General features: G+C 44.1%; 1 protein-coding gene across 1 annotated transcript; it reads right to left on the reverse strand.

The window, feature by feature from the left end:
• Positions 1-2,065: 2,065 nt before the first annotated feature.
• LOC128421397 (estradiol 17-beta-dehydrogenase 11-like) lies at positions 2,066-12,414 on the reverse strand. Its single transcript, XM_053404139.1, has 7 exons — positions 12,187-12,414; positions 11,940-12,047; positions 7,890-8,021; positions 6,473-6,579; positions 3,503-3,640; positions 2,651-2,767; positions 2,066-2,347 (listed from the first exon to the last, which is right to left on the reverse strand). The coding sequence occupies exons 1-7, from the start codon at positions 12,394-12,396 to the stop codon at positions 2,257-2,259; spliced, it is 903 nt and encodes a 300-aa protein (XP_053260114.1). The 5' UTR covers positions 12,397-12,414; the 3' UTR covers positions 2,066-2,256.
• Positions 12,415-19,168: the final 6,754 nt, after the last annotated feature.

Genomic DNA, 19,168 nt, shown 5'->3' on the forward strand with positions numbered 1-19,168 from the left:
ACAATATGGATTTCAAACCAGTTTTGGATGATATATTGATATATATGATATATATATTGATATAGAGATGCAGCGATGCAGCCCTAGAAGCTCCTTGCTGCTTTTGAGGAGGAAGAACGATGAGCTGGTAGAAAGTTTGTGACCATGTGGGTGTACTGGCAGAGCCAGTTCCACTGGCGGTGTGCCTGTGCAGCTCCCCCTTGCAGTTCCCTTGCCTCTCTCCCTTGCAGTAAGCAGCAGCAGCACCACTGCCATAGAATTATAGAATTGTAGAGGACCCTGATGCTGGGAAAGATGGAGGGCACAAGGAGAAGGGGACGACAGAGGGCGAGATGGTTGGACAGTGTTCTCGAAGCTACCAGCATGAGTTTGACCAAACTGCGGGAGGCAGTGGAAGACAGAAGTGCCTGGCGTGCTCTGGTCCATGGGGTCACGAAGAGTTGGACACAACTAAACAACAAGAGGACCCTGAGGATCATCTAGTCCAACCCGCTGCAATGCAGCTGTCCTACACAGGGATTGAACCTGCAACCTTGGTGTTACCAGCACCAGCTGAGCTATCCAGGCTTTGCTATTGCCATGGCTCCACAAGGGCTGGGCGATATATCAATATATCATCCAAAACTGGTTTGAAATCCATATTGTGATATTGGTTTCATAATTTTTGACCTGGCAATATATTCTGAATCATGGTGTGTGTGTGTGTGTGTGTGTTTATGTGTGTGTATACACTATGCAAAAATCACAATGTGGGGAAAACTGTGAAGCCAGCCAATGCCTCTACATAGCTCCATCCTTATTTCAGACATTGTGATATACAAGTCTATCGTGATGTTTAGCAGGTGATATATCACGATGTTGAAAACCAGATATTGCCCAGCCCTACTGTTCAACTCTACATAGTTCCACCCTTATCTCACAAATCATGATATCTCTGTATAGCAGATGTTTAGCTGGCAATGCCATAGAATTAATTAAGCAATGGCAGGGCAATATTAACTTGACATGCAAGTAGAAAGTACGATTCACTGATAAAGGCAGTAATTACAGGGACAATGACTGACGCCATGCCAATGGTAATACTAGTGGCAAAGGTTGGTTTCGATGGGAGAGAAACATCTAGGAATGGGTAAAATCAGTCAGATACGCTTCATGTAATCTGTTTGTAGACACTCAGCAGGAAATACTAAATTACTTGCCATTGTGACATGCATTTTCCAGGCACAAAACAAAGGATCACATGAGTGAAAAAATGTGGGCACTCATAAATATTCATGCTATTAATGTTGTTTGATCCTGATATTTCCGAGCAGAGTTTGTAAAGTATGAAGGAGACATCCTTCCCTGTCTCCCACCAACATTACATCCATGATCACACAGTAGAAAAACCATATTTCACACTCATGTTTATTGGGTTCTGCTGCATTATTTCATACTTCAAGGGGGAAAGTTGTAAATGCCTCATCCACCGTCCAATGACATTTTGCATTTCTCCCTGAAAGAACTGAGTTAGAGGCTTCATTCGTTTCATGAAACAAAACATTATTATTTCTTTGTTTCGAGAGGGAGGAAACTTAACTCTGGATTACACCATTCTTAAGAGATAGGAAGACATCATTTCAGTTGCAAGGAAAAGTTGATTTCTCCATGCCATCAGCGGCGTAGCGTGGGTTGTCAGCACCCGGGGCAAGGCAAGTAATTTGCGCCCCCTAACCCAGGGCAAGGCAAGTAATTTGCGCCCCCTAACCCGGGGCAAGGCAAGTAATTTGCGCCCCCTAACCCCTAACCTGCTGCCGCTGCCAGCTTCTTCTTGCTGCTGCCTGGGCTGGGCTGGTGTGGTTCTCTCCCACGCTCAGCGCTGCGCTGGGCGGCCGCTGCACTGTCCCTCCCCCAGATAGTCCCTCGCTCTCTCTCCGCACCACACGCCTGGCACCCACCCCTCCACAGTGGGCAGCGACCCGGCGGCTCGGATCGGATTCGCACAGCTAGCACTGCAGTGAGAGAGAGTGAGTGAGCCAGGTAGGGCAGAGAGCTGTGAGTGCGAGCGCGCCCCCCCCAGATGTTGCGCCCGGTGCGGCCGGCCCCCCCCCTGCACCCCCCACGCTACGCCACTGCATGCCATTCATACATAGATAGGTTGATGGAGCTACTTGCTACAAGGAGAAGGTGTATGATAGGTTTTCTAACAGATTAGGTTTTATCCAGAATTAAAGCTTCAAAGAGTTAAAAGCGATTAAAAACAGGAATCCCATCCCCTTAGTTTTCCTTGTCCTTGTATCCAATGGTAAAATCAAATTTAAGTTTATTCAGCTTCCACAAAGCTTTAGCTCCACGAGCTGGAAGGAACCTGGAGAAAAGAGGAAGATATATTAGTTTTGACTACCTGTTTCAATGTTGGGCATCCTGCAACTTTCTAAATGTTGGACTTTGACTCCCATCAGCTGTGGCCAGAACGGCAATGGTAAAGGATGACTGAGGTTATAGTCTAACAACATGTGAAGACCTATATGTTCCCTGTCATTTGTCTACCTGGAAGTAACACTCTGAAAGCAACAGACACATTAATTAGGCCAAAAGTGGTTTTGGTTTTTGTGTTTTGTTTTTAAAAAAATACATTTAGCAGTTGGCTTTAATTTTTCAGCATACTTACCTATCCAGCATGACACTGACTTTCAGAAATCGTGGGATGAAAATCATGCTCTCATTGGTTAGAATTCCCTTCATTGCTTGACTTGCAACTTCTTCAGGCTCCAATGGAGGCATTAATCTGAAGTTAGAGAGGGAAAAAGCAACATTCTATTTGCATATTCTTTGCAAGGTCAAGGCTTGGAACTTGCGACCAGTACAAAAATCAGGCAATGAGATGATGCTCACATGATAGGCCTGGAGCACAGGCAAATGAAGCCAAAACACAAGAGAAGGTAGGGGAGGATTTCTTTTAACTGAGCGACCTGAAATGAATCTAAATGGAAACTCAGATTATTTTAAAAAGAGGCTGGGCCACTCCAGACAGTTATTTTATTGCAGCAATATTCTGCAACATGCTCTCTGATGCTATAAAAGTGTGTTAGTGGTGGATTTATTTTGCTTTATTTGTTGTCCTGCGACGCTTCCCCAATACCACCTACCACTTTATTGCTGTCTGGAAAGCACGACAAAAAAACCAAGCCATGCCACCAATATAATCTGTGGCATGAAAAGTTACAGGATTTCAGCAGGAAGTTACTGTTGGAAATGAAGCAGTATGACCCCCCTGAAACTTTTGCAGGCACAAAGAGCGTTGAAAGTGATATCGTGTATGACCACCAAAATAGCACAAACCATCATGAATGTTCAATAAAATAGCACAAATCATCATGAATGTTCAATAAAAACAGACATCTGGGACACAACAATAGATGGAACAAAAGGAAAGGAAGGACTAAATGGCTGGCACTACAAAAGGGCACTTTTAACAATGGATTTTTCTAAATGTCAGTGTCACACCTTTCTTATTCAGTACCTTGAAGATGGATTTTTGACGAAGTCGGAATTTATAAACATAGGGCAGATGCATGAAGTCTTGACCCCGTCTTTCTTCAATGCAGACAGCTCTTCTGTCAGAGCTCGGTGAAGCCCAACTGCAGCGAATTTAGACGAGCTACGAGAAATTTTGGACATAGCTTAGTAGCTGGATGATCATAATTGCCTTCTGCACAATACAAATCTCACATGAAACATCACAAATATTCAGGGACAACATGCAGTTGTTTTTAGAGCTGTCGGCCCTCACTAACCTCAGACCTACATGTATGGAGTAATTGTGTTCGTTCTAGAGTAGACTTATGAGCTTCCTCTCCACATGCTAATTTTATATTTTTTTAATATACATTTTTATTAGTTTTTTTAACGTATCATCTCCAACAATCATATAACATAACTTCTTGTCTTATACAATATTTTAGACTTCCGTCAACACCTCTGATGATTTTCTGTTCTTTATCACTTATTCTGCATTTCTTAATTTCTCTATTAATCTTTATTATCATTAACTAATAGTTCTCCTCATAGTCTTTCTTGCAATATTTCAAATAATCATCCTTACAAAACTTCTTGCAATCCTACTAGTGCAATCTGTTCATTACAATTACTTTTCAAATCGTTTGTATATTTACTCCTACATGCGAATTTTACAATGCATGCATGTGCTTTTGCCACTCAACTGCTGTTCAGCTACTGGAAGCACATTTTGGCCAACTGGGATTTGGATATTCAGTGAAATCTTCGCCCACTCAGCAATCCCAGGGTCATGAGAATTACGTAGCTTTAGGTTAGCAATTGAGCACCACTCAATTCCTCTGGTTGAAGATGACTATGGTTATGGTGATCTCTTGTTGACTGGGCTCAGGTTTCTAGCTCCTAAGCATGTGGGATGTAGAAATGGTGAGAGCGCTCTGTAATCCTTTAGTTTGGGAGAGAATTATTTTATTCTTCTCCTACTGCATCAGGGATCGAGAAATGGCGGTGCATCAACTGTTGCTGGACTGCAACTCCCATCATCCCTCACTATATTGGCCATGCTGACCAGGACTGATGGGATCTGGGAGTCCAGCAACAAAAGGAGGGTCACAATTTCCCCACCCCTGCCCGATGCTGTGATTCCACCGTCTTACATGTATCGTAATTTTGACGGATGATTGGCTTATTGCATTTCATGGTACTTTCATTGTATTTTTGGTGGCATCAATGTACTGTTCACCAAAGTGAGGACCTCTGGTCCAAGAAACAGTATATAAATTAAGAATCGCAAGCTTATGGACTTCAAGTATGTATTGGCATTGGCTGGACACTTATGATGTAGTCCAAAGAGCTTCTGCCTGAATTCCAGAACTTTTGAACCCTTGCCTTCCACACCACAGACTTTCATGCTCCCAGAAAATGGCACCACACCATTGGGAATCCATGGGTGCAGCTTCTGAAACAGGAGCAGGAGCTGCATTTAGAACGGGAACTGCCATTCTGCTTGTGCGGCAAATGTCCACTTGCACAACAGAACACACACACACCCCGTCCTCTCTGTGGCTGCTCCTCACACACACTCAGAATGTTCTCCAAATAGCTGGGGGACCCTCGAGAAAACATTTCTGGGGTGCACACTGGGAGAGGGGAGGAAGAAGAAGCTGAATCCCATCCAAAGTATTCTTCCTATAAGCTGAATTTCTCAAAGGGTAAGATTCCATATAAAATCAGTTGTTGGGTAAATAAAACCAATACAGGTAAATTTACTCACAAATTTAATAAGAGTAGGGTATTATTTTATGACTTCTTTTATTTCTGCTGATGGGGAAATGTCTCTCCTATATATGCACCAATTCCAGTCAACAGGGACCTGGGAGGCCCATCATAAATATGCTAGGGAAAAAGCATCTCAAAGCGCCAAAATACTTTTACTTTACGAAGGGGGGCAGACATATCCCAGCAGCTCTGGAGGTCTTTCAAGCAAAACCCTTGGCGCAATTACTCTACGGGGCCCAAATCTGGATGGGAAACCATTGCCGCACACTTGAAACGGTCCAGTCTAAATTTTTAAGACAAATTCTAGCCGTTCCACCATGCATACCAAATGCGGCCCTACGGCTGGAGATTGGCCTCCTCTCTGTCGAAACCCGGACCTGGCTAAGAACATTCAACTATTGGCTTCGCTTAAACTTAAACCCATCTGGACTACTACCTCTAGTAGCACGAGATGCTCATAGAAGTCGGTGGTCCAAAGTAGTGCATCAAAAACTACTTACATGTGGCCTCCAAGCACAGCATCTCCTGAAAATGGGTCTACCCAAGGCAAAAACCGTTATTGACCAGCGCATGAAGGATATTGAGCAACAGAATAATCTGGCCTATATTAAGAAATTTAGTGCTTGGTACGCTTATCTGCCCCCCTCCCACTTTGATTTCCGGGCACCTTATTTGTCTACCTTAACTATTCCAAAACTTAGACGGGCCTTTACACTGGCCAGACTAAATATGTTACCATCAGCTGTTCTTGAAGGTAGATATCAAAAAATTTCATTCGAGAACCGGCTCTGCCCCTGTGGAGCTGGTTACGTAGAGACCGTGTCACACGTTCTCTTGTCCTGCTCCCTATATAAAGATCTCAGGGACGAGACCATCACGCCGCTACTATCTGCCATCCCGGGCCGCTCTTGTGAAGCCAAATTGTTCTCACTCCTACCCGACCAGAACAGCTCGACAACAGAGAAGGTTGCCAAATTTATCGAGAGAGCAATGAGACTGAGAGCTGCTATCTGAATGACATCAGTGCCGTCACCTGGATTCCTCGCCTAGGATCTTATTATTATTATCATTACCCCTGCCAAGTTTTAAGTACTGAGATTATTCTATGATAACTATTTCCGTAATGTATTTTTGTTTTTGTCTGTCCTTTGATGCTATGGCCTGTTGGCTATGCAAATAAAGTCTATTCTATACGCACCAATAAGCCACGAGGAATGGAGCCACTATGTGTCCCCCAGCAGAAGCCACGGTGATGATATGGCCGTGGTTGTTCTTCATCATGGTCGGTAGAAATGCTTTTGTGGTCTGAAAGTTTAAAAAGAAAGGGGGAATAACTTTCAGGGCTGTCTTAAGCATATGTGGCGCTGGGGTGCAAAGATTCGCCCGGCAACCTTCCCCCCCAGCTTGCCCAGAGTTGTTGACCTTTTTTTAGGACGGGCCAGCGAGGTCCACCTTAGGACGGCCACCTCAGCAGCAACAGAGGAGCCTGAGACGGCAGTGGCAGTGGCGACTGAGTGAAGCCGGGCCCCTCATGTGAGCAGCATGCACTGGGCGGGCCTCTCAACGGCCCACCAATCCCAGGCACACAGGAAGGCAGAACCTCAGCACTCGCTCGCCCACAGAAGAGCTGCGGCGTTCCAATGGGCTCTGCTCCACTCGGCAGCGGCTGTCGGCTCTTCCCAATCCCCGGACTCCAAATCTCGGCCCCGGACTCTAGGCCTGGTGCCCCTGAGAGCCCAGCACCCGGGTGCCCTGCACCTCTAGCACCTCTGGGTAAGACGGCCCTGGTAACTTTCCATAGAAGTCAGCCATTTAGTAAAACAGTAGCAACTGCTGTACCAACTCTGCTGTTGTTGTTTCAGGTTTGTTTGTTCTTAGTTTCCTTTATTTATTCTGAAGTGGGTTTTATTCCGTAGAGGCCAATGCAGTCGCGTAGGTTCCACTCTCCCATCTTCCAAGTGCATGTGGCTATTACAGTGGGGAGGGGCAAGGAGCAGGGACCCTAGTTCTTTATGTACATGCATTATTTAATATCGCACTTCTTCAATCCATAGGATGAGCAGAACAATTTATGGTATAAATTTGAAAACCAGATGCAGAAATAAAAACGAAATAGTGCTGTACTGTGCTAATAAAACAGCGCTGAACCACGCTGCATCTTTTCATTCAGGTGTAATGTCACATCAGATGATGGAAATCGGAGTGGGAAGTTGGCAAAAGAAAAGAAAAAAATATTATGTATTGTAGTGTAGTATGTGATTGTTTTCGAAAATTTAATAAAATATAACTGGGGGGCGGGGGAGTTGATCGCCTTTTCCAACAACATAACACCAACCTGCCCTGTGGCACTCATGGGAACGCTCCAACATTATCCATGTCAGAGAGTAGTCCGCCCTTTTGCCAGCATGGCACCTTCCAAATGTTTTGAACTACAACTCCCATCAGCCCCTGCCAGGACTACCATGAAAGCTTGTCATTCAAATAATCTGGAGGCCAGTAGGTTGCCTGAAAGCTGCAGGAGATCATGGCAACCATTGTCAGTACCTCCCATTACACAACGATGTGCTCATAGGGCTGTTCTTGCAACAGGGCTTTGCTTAATGATTCTTTATTACCCAGTAGTGAGCAAGGATGTTGACTTCAAACATTTTTTGAATGGCTTGATCCTCAGTTGACAGCACATCTGTTGGGGAGATCACCCCGGCGTTGTTCATCAAGATGTCCACATCACCAATCTCCTTTCTCACCTTTAAAGAAAGGCAGTAATAAAGGGCAGAGGTGTTTAGCTGCTCTGAGACATTTTATGATGTATGGAATGAATACATGCAAATAATAATAATAATAATAAAATTACAGATTACAGGAGGTTAGATTAGGGCTTTAGGGCATGAGCCCCCGAGTCTTTTGTGGCAAGCTCTGTATTGCCTAGCCCCTCTCTCTAGAACTTTTTTAAAAAATTAGTTTGCTTATAGGGTGGTTGGACACACTGCAAAGCACAGTGTCAGCACAGAACACCTTTAGCAGCTGCTCAATGCCTTCCTTTCCCGGGGGCATCTATACTGCACATATAAATAAGCACATTCAAATTTTATACAGAAATTTAGGATGATCCTGTGCCTCAATCTCTACAAGCATATGTGCCAGGATTGCAACTTTCTTGAATTTCTCATATTCATTTTGCTATCGCCAGTGAGTATGGACAGGTAGGTTTGCATGACTCACCTTTGTCATTGACCCTGCTGAGTGGGTTAATGAAGTCCTAACAGTGCCATTCTATGCATGTCTACCCCGAATGAAATCCTATGGAGTCCAATAAGGCTTGCTCCCAGGCAGGTGGGTACTAGATTGCAGCATAAAGCAATTTTTAATTGTTAAATTTCTCCTACCATTAAAGTCAATAGGGCAGGAAAGAGATTAACTTTGACAGGATCTTGCCCTGAACCCCTAACTAAAACAAATAGCATAAGAAGTCCAGTTGGTTCATTATTGGCTGTTTTTATTCCATTTATTATTCCATCTTGGCTGTAAGTCCTGGAAGACCTGCTCCCTGCCTTTCAGGCCTTTTCCCACCTGGCCTGGGAGGGAGGGTTCCAGACTGACTCCAGCTACAAAAGCTGAGGCTGCTGAACAGACTCTTTGGCCAGGGTATTGTTTCAGGGTGGGGTTGTTGGATTTTTGATTCTTTTTTGCTGTTATTGGTTTTTTTGGGGGGGGGTTAGATCTTATGATTTATGTGGAAATTGTTCAGTTTGGTTGTGTTCTTTGTGCTGTGTTTTCTTAAATGTTTTTTGCTACTTTCATTGTATTTATGTAAATCTTTTCATGTAAGCTGCCTTGTGCATGGTTTTTACTATGGAAAGGCAACATACAAATAAGATTATGATGATGATTAAAAAGGGCAATGCATTTATTAGGAGCAAACAAAGTTTCACAAAACTAGGAACAAGATTTTTGAGCTCTCCAGAACTCTCCACCAGGGAAGGATCTCCAGTCTGAGCAGTGCAGAGGGCTGATTCTCCGGAGAAGAGGAGAGGGACAGAAATGTCTCCACGGGTCTCTCTCAGGTGAAGTGGAAGGATTTGATGGTAGGAGAAAGAGTACGGTTTTGAGATAGTGCAGGACTTTAAAAAATATTTTAATTTTTTACTGCTGCATTGCCCTGGGAGACCTAATGCACAAATCTCCACTGAATATATCTCTGCAATATGGCTATCTGCCAACGAGCAACAGACACCTCTCTTTGCAACACTGCTTACTTCATATAAAACAAATGGAATGAGAATGAGAAACTATCTTGCACAAGAAGCTATGGGCATGTTTTCCTTTAAGTCTTTGGCACACAACCTACCATTTCCCAAGCATTCCTGCTGCTAAGCTGATAATGAAGCCTAGATATGTGTAACACCTCAGAAGGTCTCAGGCTCAATCCTTAACAATTCCAGGGAGGGCTTGGAAATGTTCCTGCTCGAAATTCTGGAGAGCTACTGCCAATCATTGTGGAGAATACTGAGCTAGAAAGACCAATGATCTGACTTGGTATAACCCAAAGAAAATCCCATAAAGAAGCTGGAGCATAAAGAAGGTTGATTGACGAAGAATTGATGCTTTTGAATTATGGTGCTGGAGGAGACTCTTGAGAGTCCCATGGACTGCAAGAAGAACAAACCTCTCCATTCTGAAGGAAATCAGCCCTGAGTGCCCACTGGAAGGACAGATCCAGAAGCTGAGGCTCCAATACTTTGGCTACCTCATGAGAAGAGAAGACTACCTGGAAAAGACCCTGATGGAGGGCACAAGGAGAAGGGGACGACAGAGGACGAGATGGTTGGACAGTGTTCTCGAAGCTACAAACATGAGTCTGACCAAACTGCGGGAGGCAGTGGAAGACAGGAGTGCCTGGCGTGCTCTGGTCCATGGGGTCACGAAGAGTCGGACACGACTAAACGAATAAACAACAACAACAACAACAACAAAGAAAATCCCGTGTGTTGCAAATCAGAACACTCTAAACAACAACAAGCAACAAGTCAGCTAATAATATACAGACAATATTTTTATAACACTATATTGTTTCAAAATCCATAAACAGAAGACATATAATATGTGCATGGAGTCACAAACTAATAAGAATCAAATAAATGTTCCATGAACAGGAATGGTGGGAGTGGTAGGTCAAAGGTCAAAGATCTTTCAGGATAATGAACTGTTTCAATGATAAATCTTCATCAGCTAGCAATAATATGAAATGAAAACCATTACTGTTAAGTTGTGAGCGAACATATCAGACGACACAGCGATTCTTCCAAAGCAGCTCTTTATTTGTAAGCTGGAACAGAACTGAACTGAGGAGCTCAGTCAGCCTGCTTATATAGAGCTCCACTAGAATGCAACAGTAACCATTTTCTGTAACTAGCCAATCACTGAACGTCACTTTCGATCCTTCATTTGCATAACTATCTACAGTATCCCCCTGCTGGCCCAGGGTGAGAACTTCAGTACATAACAATTACCATTCAAATACAGTCCAGTGAAAGAAATGACAGGCCTGCATGTTAAGCAACCAATAATAAATACACGCCAAATTAATAGTCCCCAAAGGTACATCAAATGGCCATGGATCAGCTATCACTAAAAAGTGTAGTAAGCTGATGCTGTTGGCAAAACCCTAGTAGTGGCATTATCAAGGCCTCCATTTCAGTGATCTTTGACAGTGACTTACCACTCCTACCATTCCTGTTCATGGGAAGACAGGCAAATTGATATCAGTGTACTGGCAGAAGCAAAGATCACCAGTGCTGAAGCAATGATTCTTCAACACCAACTTTGTTGGACTGGTCATGTTGTGCAGATGCCTGATGATCGTCTTCCAAAGCAACTACTCTATTCCGAACTTAAAAAGGGAAAGCGTAATGCTGGTGGTCAACAAAAGAGGTTTAAAGACTGTCTCAAGGAAAATCTTTTTAAAAAGTAGTATAAACACTGACAACTGGAAAACACTACCCTGTGAATGCTCCAGTTGGAGAACAGCCTTTACCAAAGACACTCAAACTCAGGACGCAAGGGAGAAACGTGCTAAGAGGAAGGCATGCTTGGCAAATCCACACCATGATCAACTCCCACTTGGAAACCAACGTCCCCACTGTGGAAGGACATGTGGATCCAGAATTGGCCTCCACAGTCACTTACGGACTCATTGTTAAAACCGTGTTTATTGAAGACAATCTTACTCGGCTACGAGTGATCGCCAAAGGAGGAGGAGGAGGGTGTGCACAAATAGTGATATTATATAAATAACAAATAGCAATATTTAATAATTTGCTGAACTTTAGGTAAAAAGGTAAAGGACCCCTGGCCAGTTAAGTCCATTCAAAAGTGACTATGGGGTTGTGGCGCTCATCTCGCTTTCAGGCCGAGGGAGCCGGCGTTTGTCCACAGACAGCTTTCCGGGTCATGTGGCCAGCAGGACTAAACCACTTCTGGAGCAATGGAACACAGTGACAGAAACCAGAGCATATGGAAACGCCATTTACCTTCCCACCGCAGTGGTACCTATTTATCTACTTGCACTGGTGTGCTTTCGAACTGCTAGGTTGGCAGGAGCTGAACTTTAGGATACTGGCATCATAGCAGGTTGGGGAAGCCTATGGGGGAATCTGAAGGCTCACCTTCTCTGCAGCGCTGTAGATGTCCTCTTTCTTGCTACAGTCCACCACAAAAGCATGTGCTGTGACTCCCAGCCTCCTGCATTCTTCAGCAGTTTCTTCAACGCCATTCTAGAAATGGAAAGGGATTGAAAGCTCTCTGGGAAAGGGCCTCAAAAACCAGTTAGAATTCTTTTAGAGGATGCTATTGAAAAAGGTCCAGTCAGTGTAGACTAACCCAGCTCTAATCCTAGCAATAACGCAATCATACCTTGTTGATATCCCACAGAACTAACTTGCATTGACGCCTCGCAAATTCGTAAGCAGTGGCTCTCCCAAGCCCATGGCCGGATCCAGTGATCAGAACAATTTGTCCGCTGACACATTTTTCCTTCACGGGAATGAAAAGCTTGACAAGAGCCTCTAAATAGGAGTAGAGGACTACAAGAAAAAACACAGGGATCTCGAGCAAAAGATGCATCTTCTTTTGAGAAAAGTTCTGCACACTGAGACCAATGCACGCCTGTGTGCACACTGTTATTTATTAATCAGAAACTGACATCCTGGCTAGGTTCCAAATGGCCACGCAGCTACCCTCAACGCTCCTGATGCAATGCTCCAAAGATCTGGCTTTCCATGCGAACATTTTGCAGATTTATGCCTGCCTAATTGACACCCCACTGAACAGCCTCAATCCCCCATCCCATGGGAACAGCCACAAGTCCCTGGTCTCCTTGGCTAGGCTAGCTGGAAGCAGAAGTAGAAATGTATCCTTATTGGCTTTGGAAAATGGTGAAAAAAGTCCCACCCACCCCTTGATAACATAATCACTCAATCTGCTGTTCTTCCTTTAGCCTTCTAGCCCCTCTCTCAGACATTAAGCTGACCAATCTGTCCCAGCCAATCTAAATAGTCCAGTGCTCAAACTGGGTTTGAGGTGCAGGTAAAGGTAAAGGTACCCCCTGACTGTTAGGTCCAGTCACGGACGACTCTGGGGTTGCGGTGCTCATCTTGCTTTATTGGCTGAGGGAGCTGGCGTTTGTCCGCAGACAGCTTCCAGGTTATGTGGCCAGCATGACTAAGCCGCTTCTGGCGAACCAGAGCAGCACATGGAAACGCTGTTCACCTTCCCACCGGAGCGGTACCTATTTATCTACTTGCACTTTGACGTGCTTTCGAACTGCTAGGTGGGGCAGGAGCTGGGACCGAGCAACAGGAGCTCACCCTGTCACGGGGATTCGAACCACCGACCTTCTGACTGGCAAGACCTAGGCTCTGTTGTTTAGACCACAGCGCCACCCACATCGCTTGGGGTGCAGGTAAGGGGCCCCTTAATCAAGCCCAAACATCCTATGGGAGAACAGAGGAGAAGCAGTTTTGTTGTTTTTAAGGTACATGATAAAATAAAATTGCATGTCAGAATTATATAGGCTTGCCTATTTAGCAAGTGCTGAAAATAATACAGAGCAAGTGCCTGACTCTAAAAAAGAAAAGAAAAAAAAGGACCTCACCAAAATGCTGGAGAGGGTGCACCTCCACAGGCACATGCCTACACATGTGGTGAGAGTGTCCCAAAATCCAACTATTCTGGACAACAGTCATACGAGAAATGTGTAGAATAACTAAGCAAATATTAGAAATCACCCCAGAATTGGCCCTACTAAACATCTTCCAAGACAATAATGCCCATTTACACCACAAAGAACTCATAACCCACCTACATTCAGCAGCCAGAAACTTCATAACCAGACACTGGAGAAACCTGTCAGGAGTAAGCATGGACCAATGGTACAAAATAGTATGGGAAACAGCCTTACTAGAAAAATTAACCAATAAACTAAAACTGACATGGGGACAAATAGAAGAAGACGTCTTCACCCCGGTATGGCTCCCCTTTGTCACATACACAGCCCAACAAGACAATGACAAAAATTCACCAGCAACATACGAATCAATATGACTAACCTGATCCAAAACACCCACTCCACTCACACATGAAAACAAAGATCACCACAGCCAATCACAAACAAACAACCACACCTGAGGCCAACCCCAACCTCTCTCACCACCAAAGAAACACAAGTGAATAGCAGAGAACCTGCACAAGCGACGCTGACACAAAACCCCACATATATTAAGTAAAATAGAAACATCGCCACCCAACCCCACCCATCTTTCCCCCTCCACCTCTTTCCCCCTTTTCTTCCTAATGTCTCAACAAATGAAACTGATCTGTAAAAAATGTTACTTGAAGAAAAAAGAGAGAGAGGATTGCAGATACTTTTGTAAACCACGAAAATCTTTAATAAAAATACATTTAAAAAAAAAAATAGCAAATTGATGTGGAAATGTGGAGAACTGAACTTCAAATTAGAAATACACAGAGAGAGAAACCAAAATGGACATATTCGTCCATCTCTAATTCCTTCAGTGTCTTCCTGGTTCCCTGAAAATGCCCAGTGCTACAAGAGTTGGGGGCCTCCCCCTGTTTCTGCAGAGCAGTAGCAAGATCACAGGGGGTTCCAGGCACTCACCCTGGACCTGTGTTCCTTTGGAGAACTGAGACACGGAGGACACTGTTGTAGCTTTAAGAAATATGGTTTATTCGCCTATTTACACTTTCAGCATTTTTATTTCAAGAGGGGCTTCTTACAGCAGTGCAGCCCTGGAGTCCAAGGGATCTCTCCTAGCCAGCCTTCAGCCAACCTGCCTAAGATGGATCCCAGTTTTTCTTCTCTCGTTTCTTCTTTCCAGAACACCTTGCTAAAAGACTCCCTTTTCCTGTCACCTCACACCCAGTTACCCTGGCACCATCTGTATCCTCAGGCAAAAGGATTCTTCTCAGACGGCGAATCAACACCATTTGTCATGTTTACAGATTTGCTCTTCAATAGGTCAGCCGACCTGGTTTGTGTAAGTCAGCCCAGGAATTCCTTGTCTGGGACTGCCGTACGTCTGGGTTTTCCTGGACGCGTCCAGGAATCAGACTGTCAAAATGGCGGCCGGGCAGATTTTTGCTGAAACAGCAAAATGTCCAAGAAAACCCAGGCATATGGGAACTAGGGTGTTTCTTTTAAGAAAAAATGGGGGGGGGGACAAACCACATTTTTGAGATGTTCCCAAAAAATGCTCAACAACCCTCTTCTGCTGAGGCAAGTCCCCAAAATTTCAGGAACTGGTGGAAGACCTAAACCAAAGGCCAATCATAGAATGGAAGGATTAAAAGTTTGGGGGCCTGTGTGTCAAAGCAATGAAGCAAGAGATGGTTTACTAATTTATGGTTTTTTAAATGGCTAAGAAACTCAAAGTACATCTTAAGGGACAAAGGGGGCCTTTTTTTCTATGACTTTCCTTGAGGCAAATGGAAGGAGACACTATTTTTAACCCACTAGGCTAATATATACTGCTACCCCAGGCAAGAAGTAAAGATAATATATGAGAATGTATTGTCCCCCATGCATTTGTTTTGAACTTGGATTTCCGATCAAGAAATATGGGGGGGGGGTGAAAAACATTATCTGAACACAATTCCCAAACATTTCCCCTCAGTCCAACTCTGAGCTACCTTGTTTACTTAACTAAAAAAAAAATGTGCCTGCAGAAACTTTGGAATCAACCCAAATAACATATTTGCTAAAGGGCAGTAAACATTGCAAAATAGGTGAATATGTGCATAAGTAATTTTAGAGGTGGTTTAATCATTTGTCTTTTGTTCACAGAGTTAGGAAATGTGACTAGAAAGCACAGTAAAACGCTACCTGTTGAACCTATTTTTGCTTGGTGAACACATTGGGGAAAATGTGTGAGGCAGGTGTGGAGGACTCCCTGGTCCTGAATGGGGTAACTGTGCCCCTGAAGGACCAGGTGCGCAGCTGTTTACCAACTCCACCTGGTACGCAGGCTGAGACCCTATCTGCCCGGGGACTGTCTTGCCAGAGTGGTACATGCTCTAGTGACCTGTACAACAGGTACGGCCATTCCCAAACTGCTGATGCTGGCCTTTAAAGCCCTAAACGGCCTCGGTCCAGTATACCTGAAGGAGTGTCTCCACCCCCATCATTCTGCCCTGACACTGAGGTCCAGCTCTGAGGGCCTTCTGGTGGTTCCCTCGCTGTGAGAAGCCAAGTTACAGGGAACCAGGCAAAGGGCCTTCTTGGTAGTGGCACCCGTCCTGTGGAACGCCCTCCCACCAGATGTCAAAGAGAAAAACAACTGCCGGACTTTTAGAAGACATCTGAAGGCAGCCCTGTTTAGGGAAGCTTTTAATGTTTAATAGGTTTTGGTATTTTAATATTCTGTTGGAAGGCCTAGCTCTGGTGGGGACTCCAGATGGAGGATGCATCTGGCAATTTTGGTTCCTCTTACTTTCTACCATTTCCAGGCTTAAGTTTAGTTAGGGATTTGAATCTTGCCATTTGATTAGTGGTACAATTAGGTAACTTAAGACTCTAGTTCTTTCAACCCAGCCCCCCTTTTATGAGGAAATGTGTGTTACAGTGGTACCTCAGGTTAAGTACTTAATTCATTCTGGAGGTCCATTCTTAACCTGAAACTGTTCTTAACCTGAGGTACCACTTTAGCTAATGGGGCCTCCTGCTGCTGCCACGCCGCGTCGCGGGAGCCCGATTTCTGTTCTCATCCTGAAGCAAAGTTCTTAACCTGAAGCACTATTTCTGGGTTAGCGGAGTCTGTCACCTGAAGCGTATGTAACTTGAGGTACCACTGTACTTCACTTGTTTCAAAACATGGCGCTCAAGATCTCAAAGGAGGAATGGCTCGAATTTTATTGGCTTAGACTACGGGACAGTCGATTTTGGAGGAACATGAGGAGAAAACATGGGCAGAGCAGTTCAGCTGTGGAACCTCAGCCTGGGGCTGATCTTATATTTGCAACAGTCACAAGAAGCATATGGCACATTCTGCAGTTGTTTGCCATCTCCCAAGTATGCATAATGTAGACCAGCCTCCCACAATCTGGCGATCTTCAAACAGCTGTTAAGTGTTGGAGTAGGATCAAATAATTGTGGGACCTTGCAAGGCAATCCCTGCTGCTGAATGCAGCAAATCCTTCTCTTTTTATGCCAATTAATTTTTATTGCTTTTCAAAAAAATTAACAAATTAACAACAAATTAATTTAAATTTAGTACAAACTTTAAAAGTTGACTTCCCATCTTACTTTCAGGGTGTTTCTCTTCCCTTCTTTACTTGCTCAGTGTAACATACATTTCCTAATTCCATTTCAATACTTAAAATGTTTTAGCATTTTATCATTATTTTCCTCCTTCTTCATTTCCCAGCGGCTGTACATACTTCAATTCCTGCTTAGACTTTTATTTAACTAGAACATATTCCCAAATATCAAGTCGAGTTACTCTTCACTTTGTCAGCCCACAAAAATCATTAGTTATAAATCAATATTCCACAAATGCTACTTATCGCTCCTGCCGTTTTGCGTGCACCAAAGTCTGACTGGTGGCGGTAAATAAGAAATCCTCTTCAGCGCAGCATTCCATTCCCAGAAAGTCACACTTCTAAATGTAGTTCACCATCCTAATTAAGTGTACAAAAATGCATATGTGAAGATCAAGTCTGCAAAAAAAGATGCATATATTTGGGGAAATAACTTCCCCACAAAGCATTACATATGGGGAAATGGCTTTGTAAAAATGAATGTACTAGGTACAACCACATACAAAAATTACGGTACATCAGGAGAATTTTGCACTAAAATGCTGGCAAATACTCCTGAGACATTTTAAAAATATATATTTGGAAACTGATGTGGAAATGTAGAGAACTGAATTTTAGATTGGGAAAATGAGAAACTGAGAGACGTTGAAGTGGACAGATTTTCCTACACCTAGTAGCATCACGTCCTACATTCTAAATTTGAGTAATAATACATAGGCTGACTTTGTGAATATACGCAATAGAATGTTGCAGCAGAGGTGACTATTGCAGCATATTCTTATTAGCTGTACTTCTGAAGCTGACGACAAGAGGAACAGCCATCCTAATTCTTCAGGGCGTGGGTACTGCCAACTCCTTGCATTTTAAGGATTCATGTGCACTCACTGCTTCTTTATAGCATTAGCTACCTGAAGAGTTTCTTTTGCCAGAATGCATAATAAGCAGCTGCAGGGCAGAAAGCCTCTAACATGGAGAGTGGTGCTTGTCATCCTTCTAGTCCTCAAGACTTTAGTCATATGCACTTATTCACTCTTGGAAGCATTGGTGAAACTCTTTATTCCGAAAAGGAGAAAATCTGTTCGTGGAGAGATTGTTCTGATCACCGGAGCCGCCCATGGGCTTGGAAGAGCAACGGCCCATGAGTTTGCCAAACGCCAAAGCAAGCTGGTTCTTTGGGATATCAACAAGGTAGGTGTGTGTTATTATTCTACCCTCAGTCCTGAGTATCAACAGGGAGTGGTAAATGTTGCAGTGCAGCGTCCAAAAATGCTTTCAAAATATTACAGGGCTTGCCAATTTGCAAACCAGACCTAAGGCCATGTCTTCACTATTAATTTAAAGCAGTACCATACTTTAAACAGCCATGGCTTCCCCCAAAGCATCATGTGAATTGCCATTTCTTAAGAATGCTAAAAGTTCTGAGGAGACCCCTATTCCCCTCAGAGAGACACAAATCCCACAGTTCCTTGAGAAGGGGGGGGGGAGGCTGCTGACGGTGTGTGCATTGCCAAGGCTTGACAAGACGCCCAGGATTATCCCAGGTTGTTCCAGCAAGACTCCTGCTGCAGTGCCAGCCTTTGGCTTTTGACCAAGGAAGGCATACAATTGTTTGCATGGACATTTCCGTGTGTGTGTGTTGAAAATCCCTCAGAGTGTTTCAGATGACAGCCTGGTGCCCAACACCAGATGCAGTGCCGGATTTTGGGTGGTGCGGGCGGTTCTCCCCCAAAGGAGTGCTGAGCCGAAGGGGTGCAAAATTGAGACGACCCATAACTGAGAAGATTCATTTTGGGGTGCCAAATCTTGGCATCACTCAGGGTGCCATATTACTAAAGATTACCAAAGTCTGCCCCTTCCAGATGGAGATGAATCATTATTATGTGCTTAAAAACAATTGGAACTGAGGATTGGGGTGGGCTGGAGGACTGCTACACCTTGTTGCCTGCCCTAGAGAGAAAGAGAGAGATGTGGCCACACGTTCCCTTCTGTTCTCCTTTACCTCTTGCCTCCCGCTTCAGGTCTGCCTATCCCATGTTTATTGGAAATGAACCTATGCTGCCAA

This window comes from Podarcis raffonei, chromosome 9 (assembly GCF_027172205.1).
Source record: "Podarcis raffonei isolate rPodRaf1 chromosome 9, rPodRaf1.pri, whole genome shotgun sequence".
NCBI classification, from domain to species: domain Eukaryota; kingdom Metazoa; phylum Chordata; class Lepidosauria; order Squamata; family Lacertidae; genus Podarcis; species Podarcis raffonei.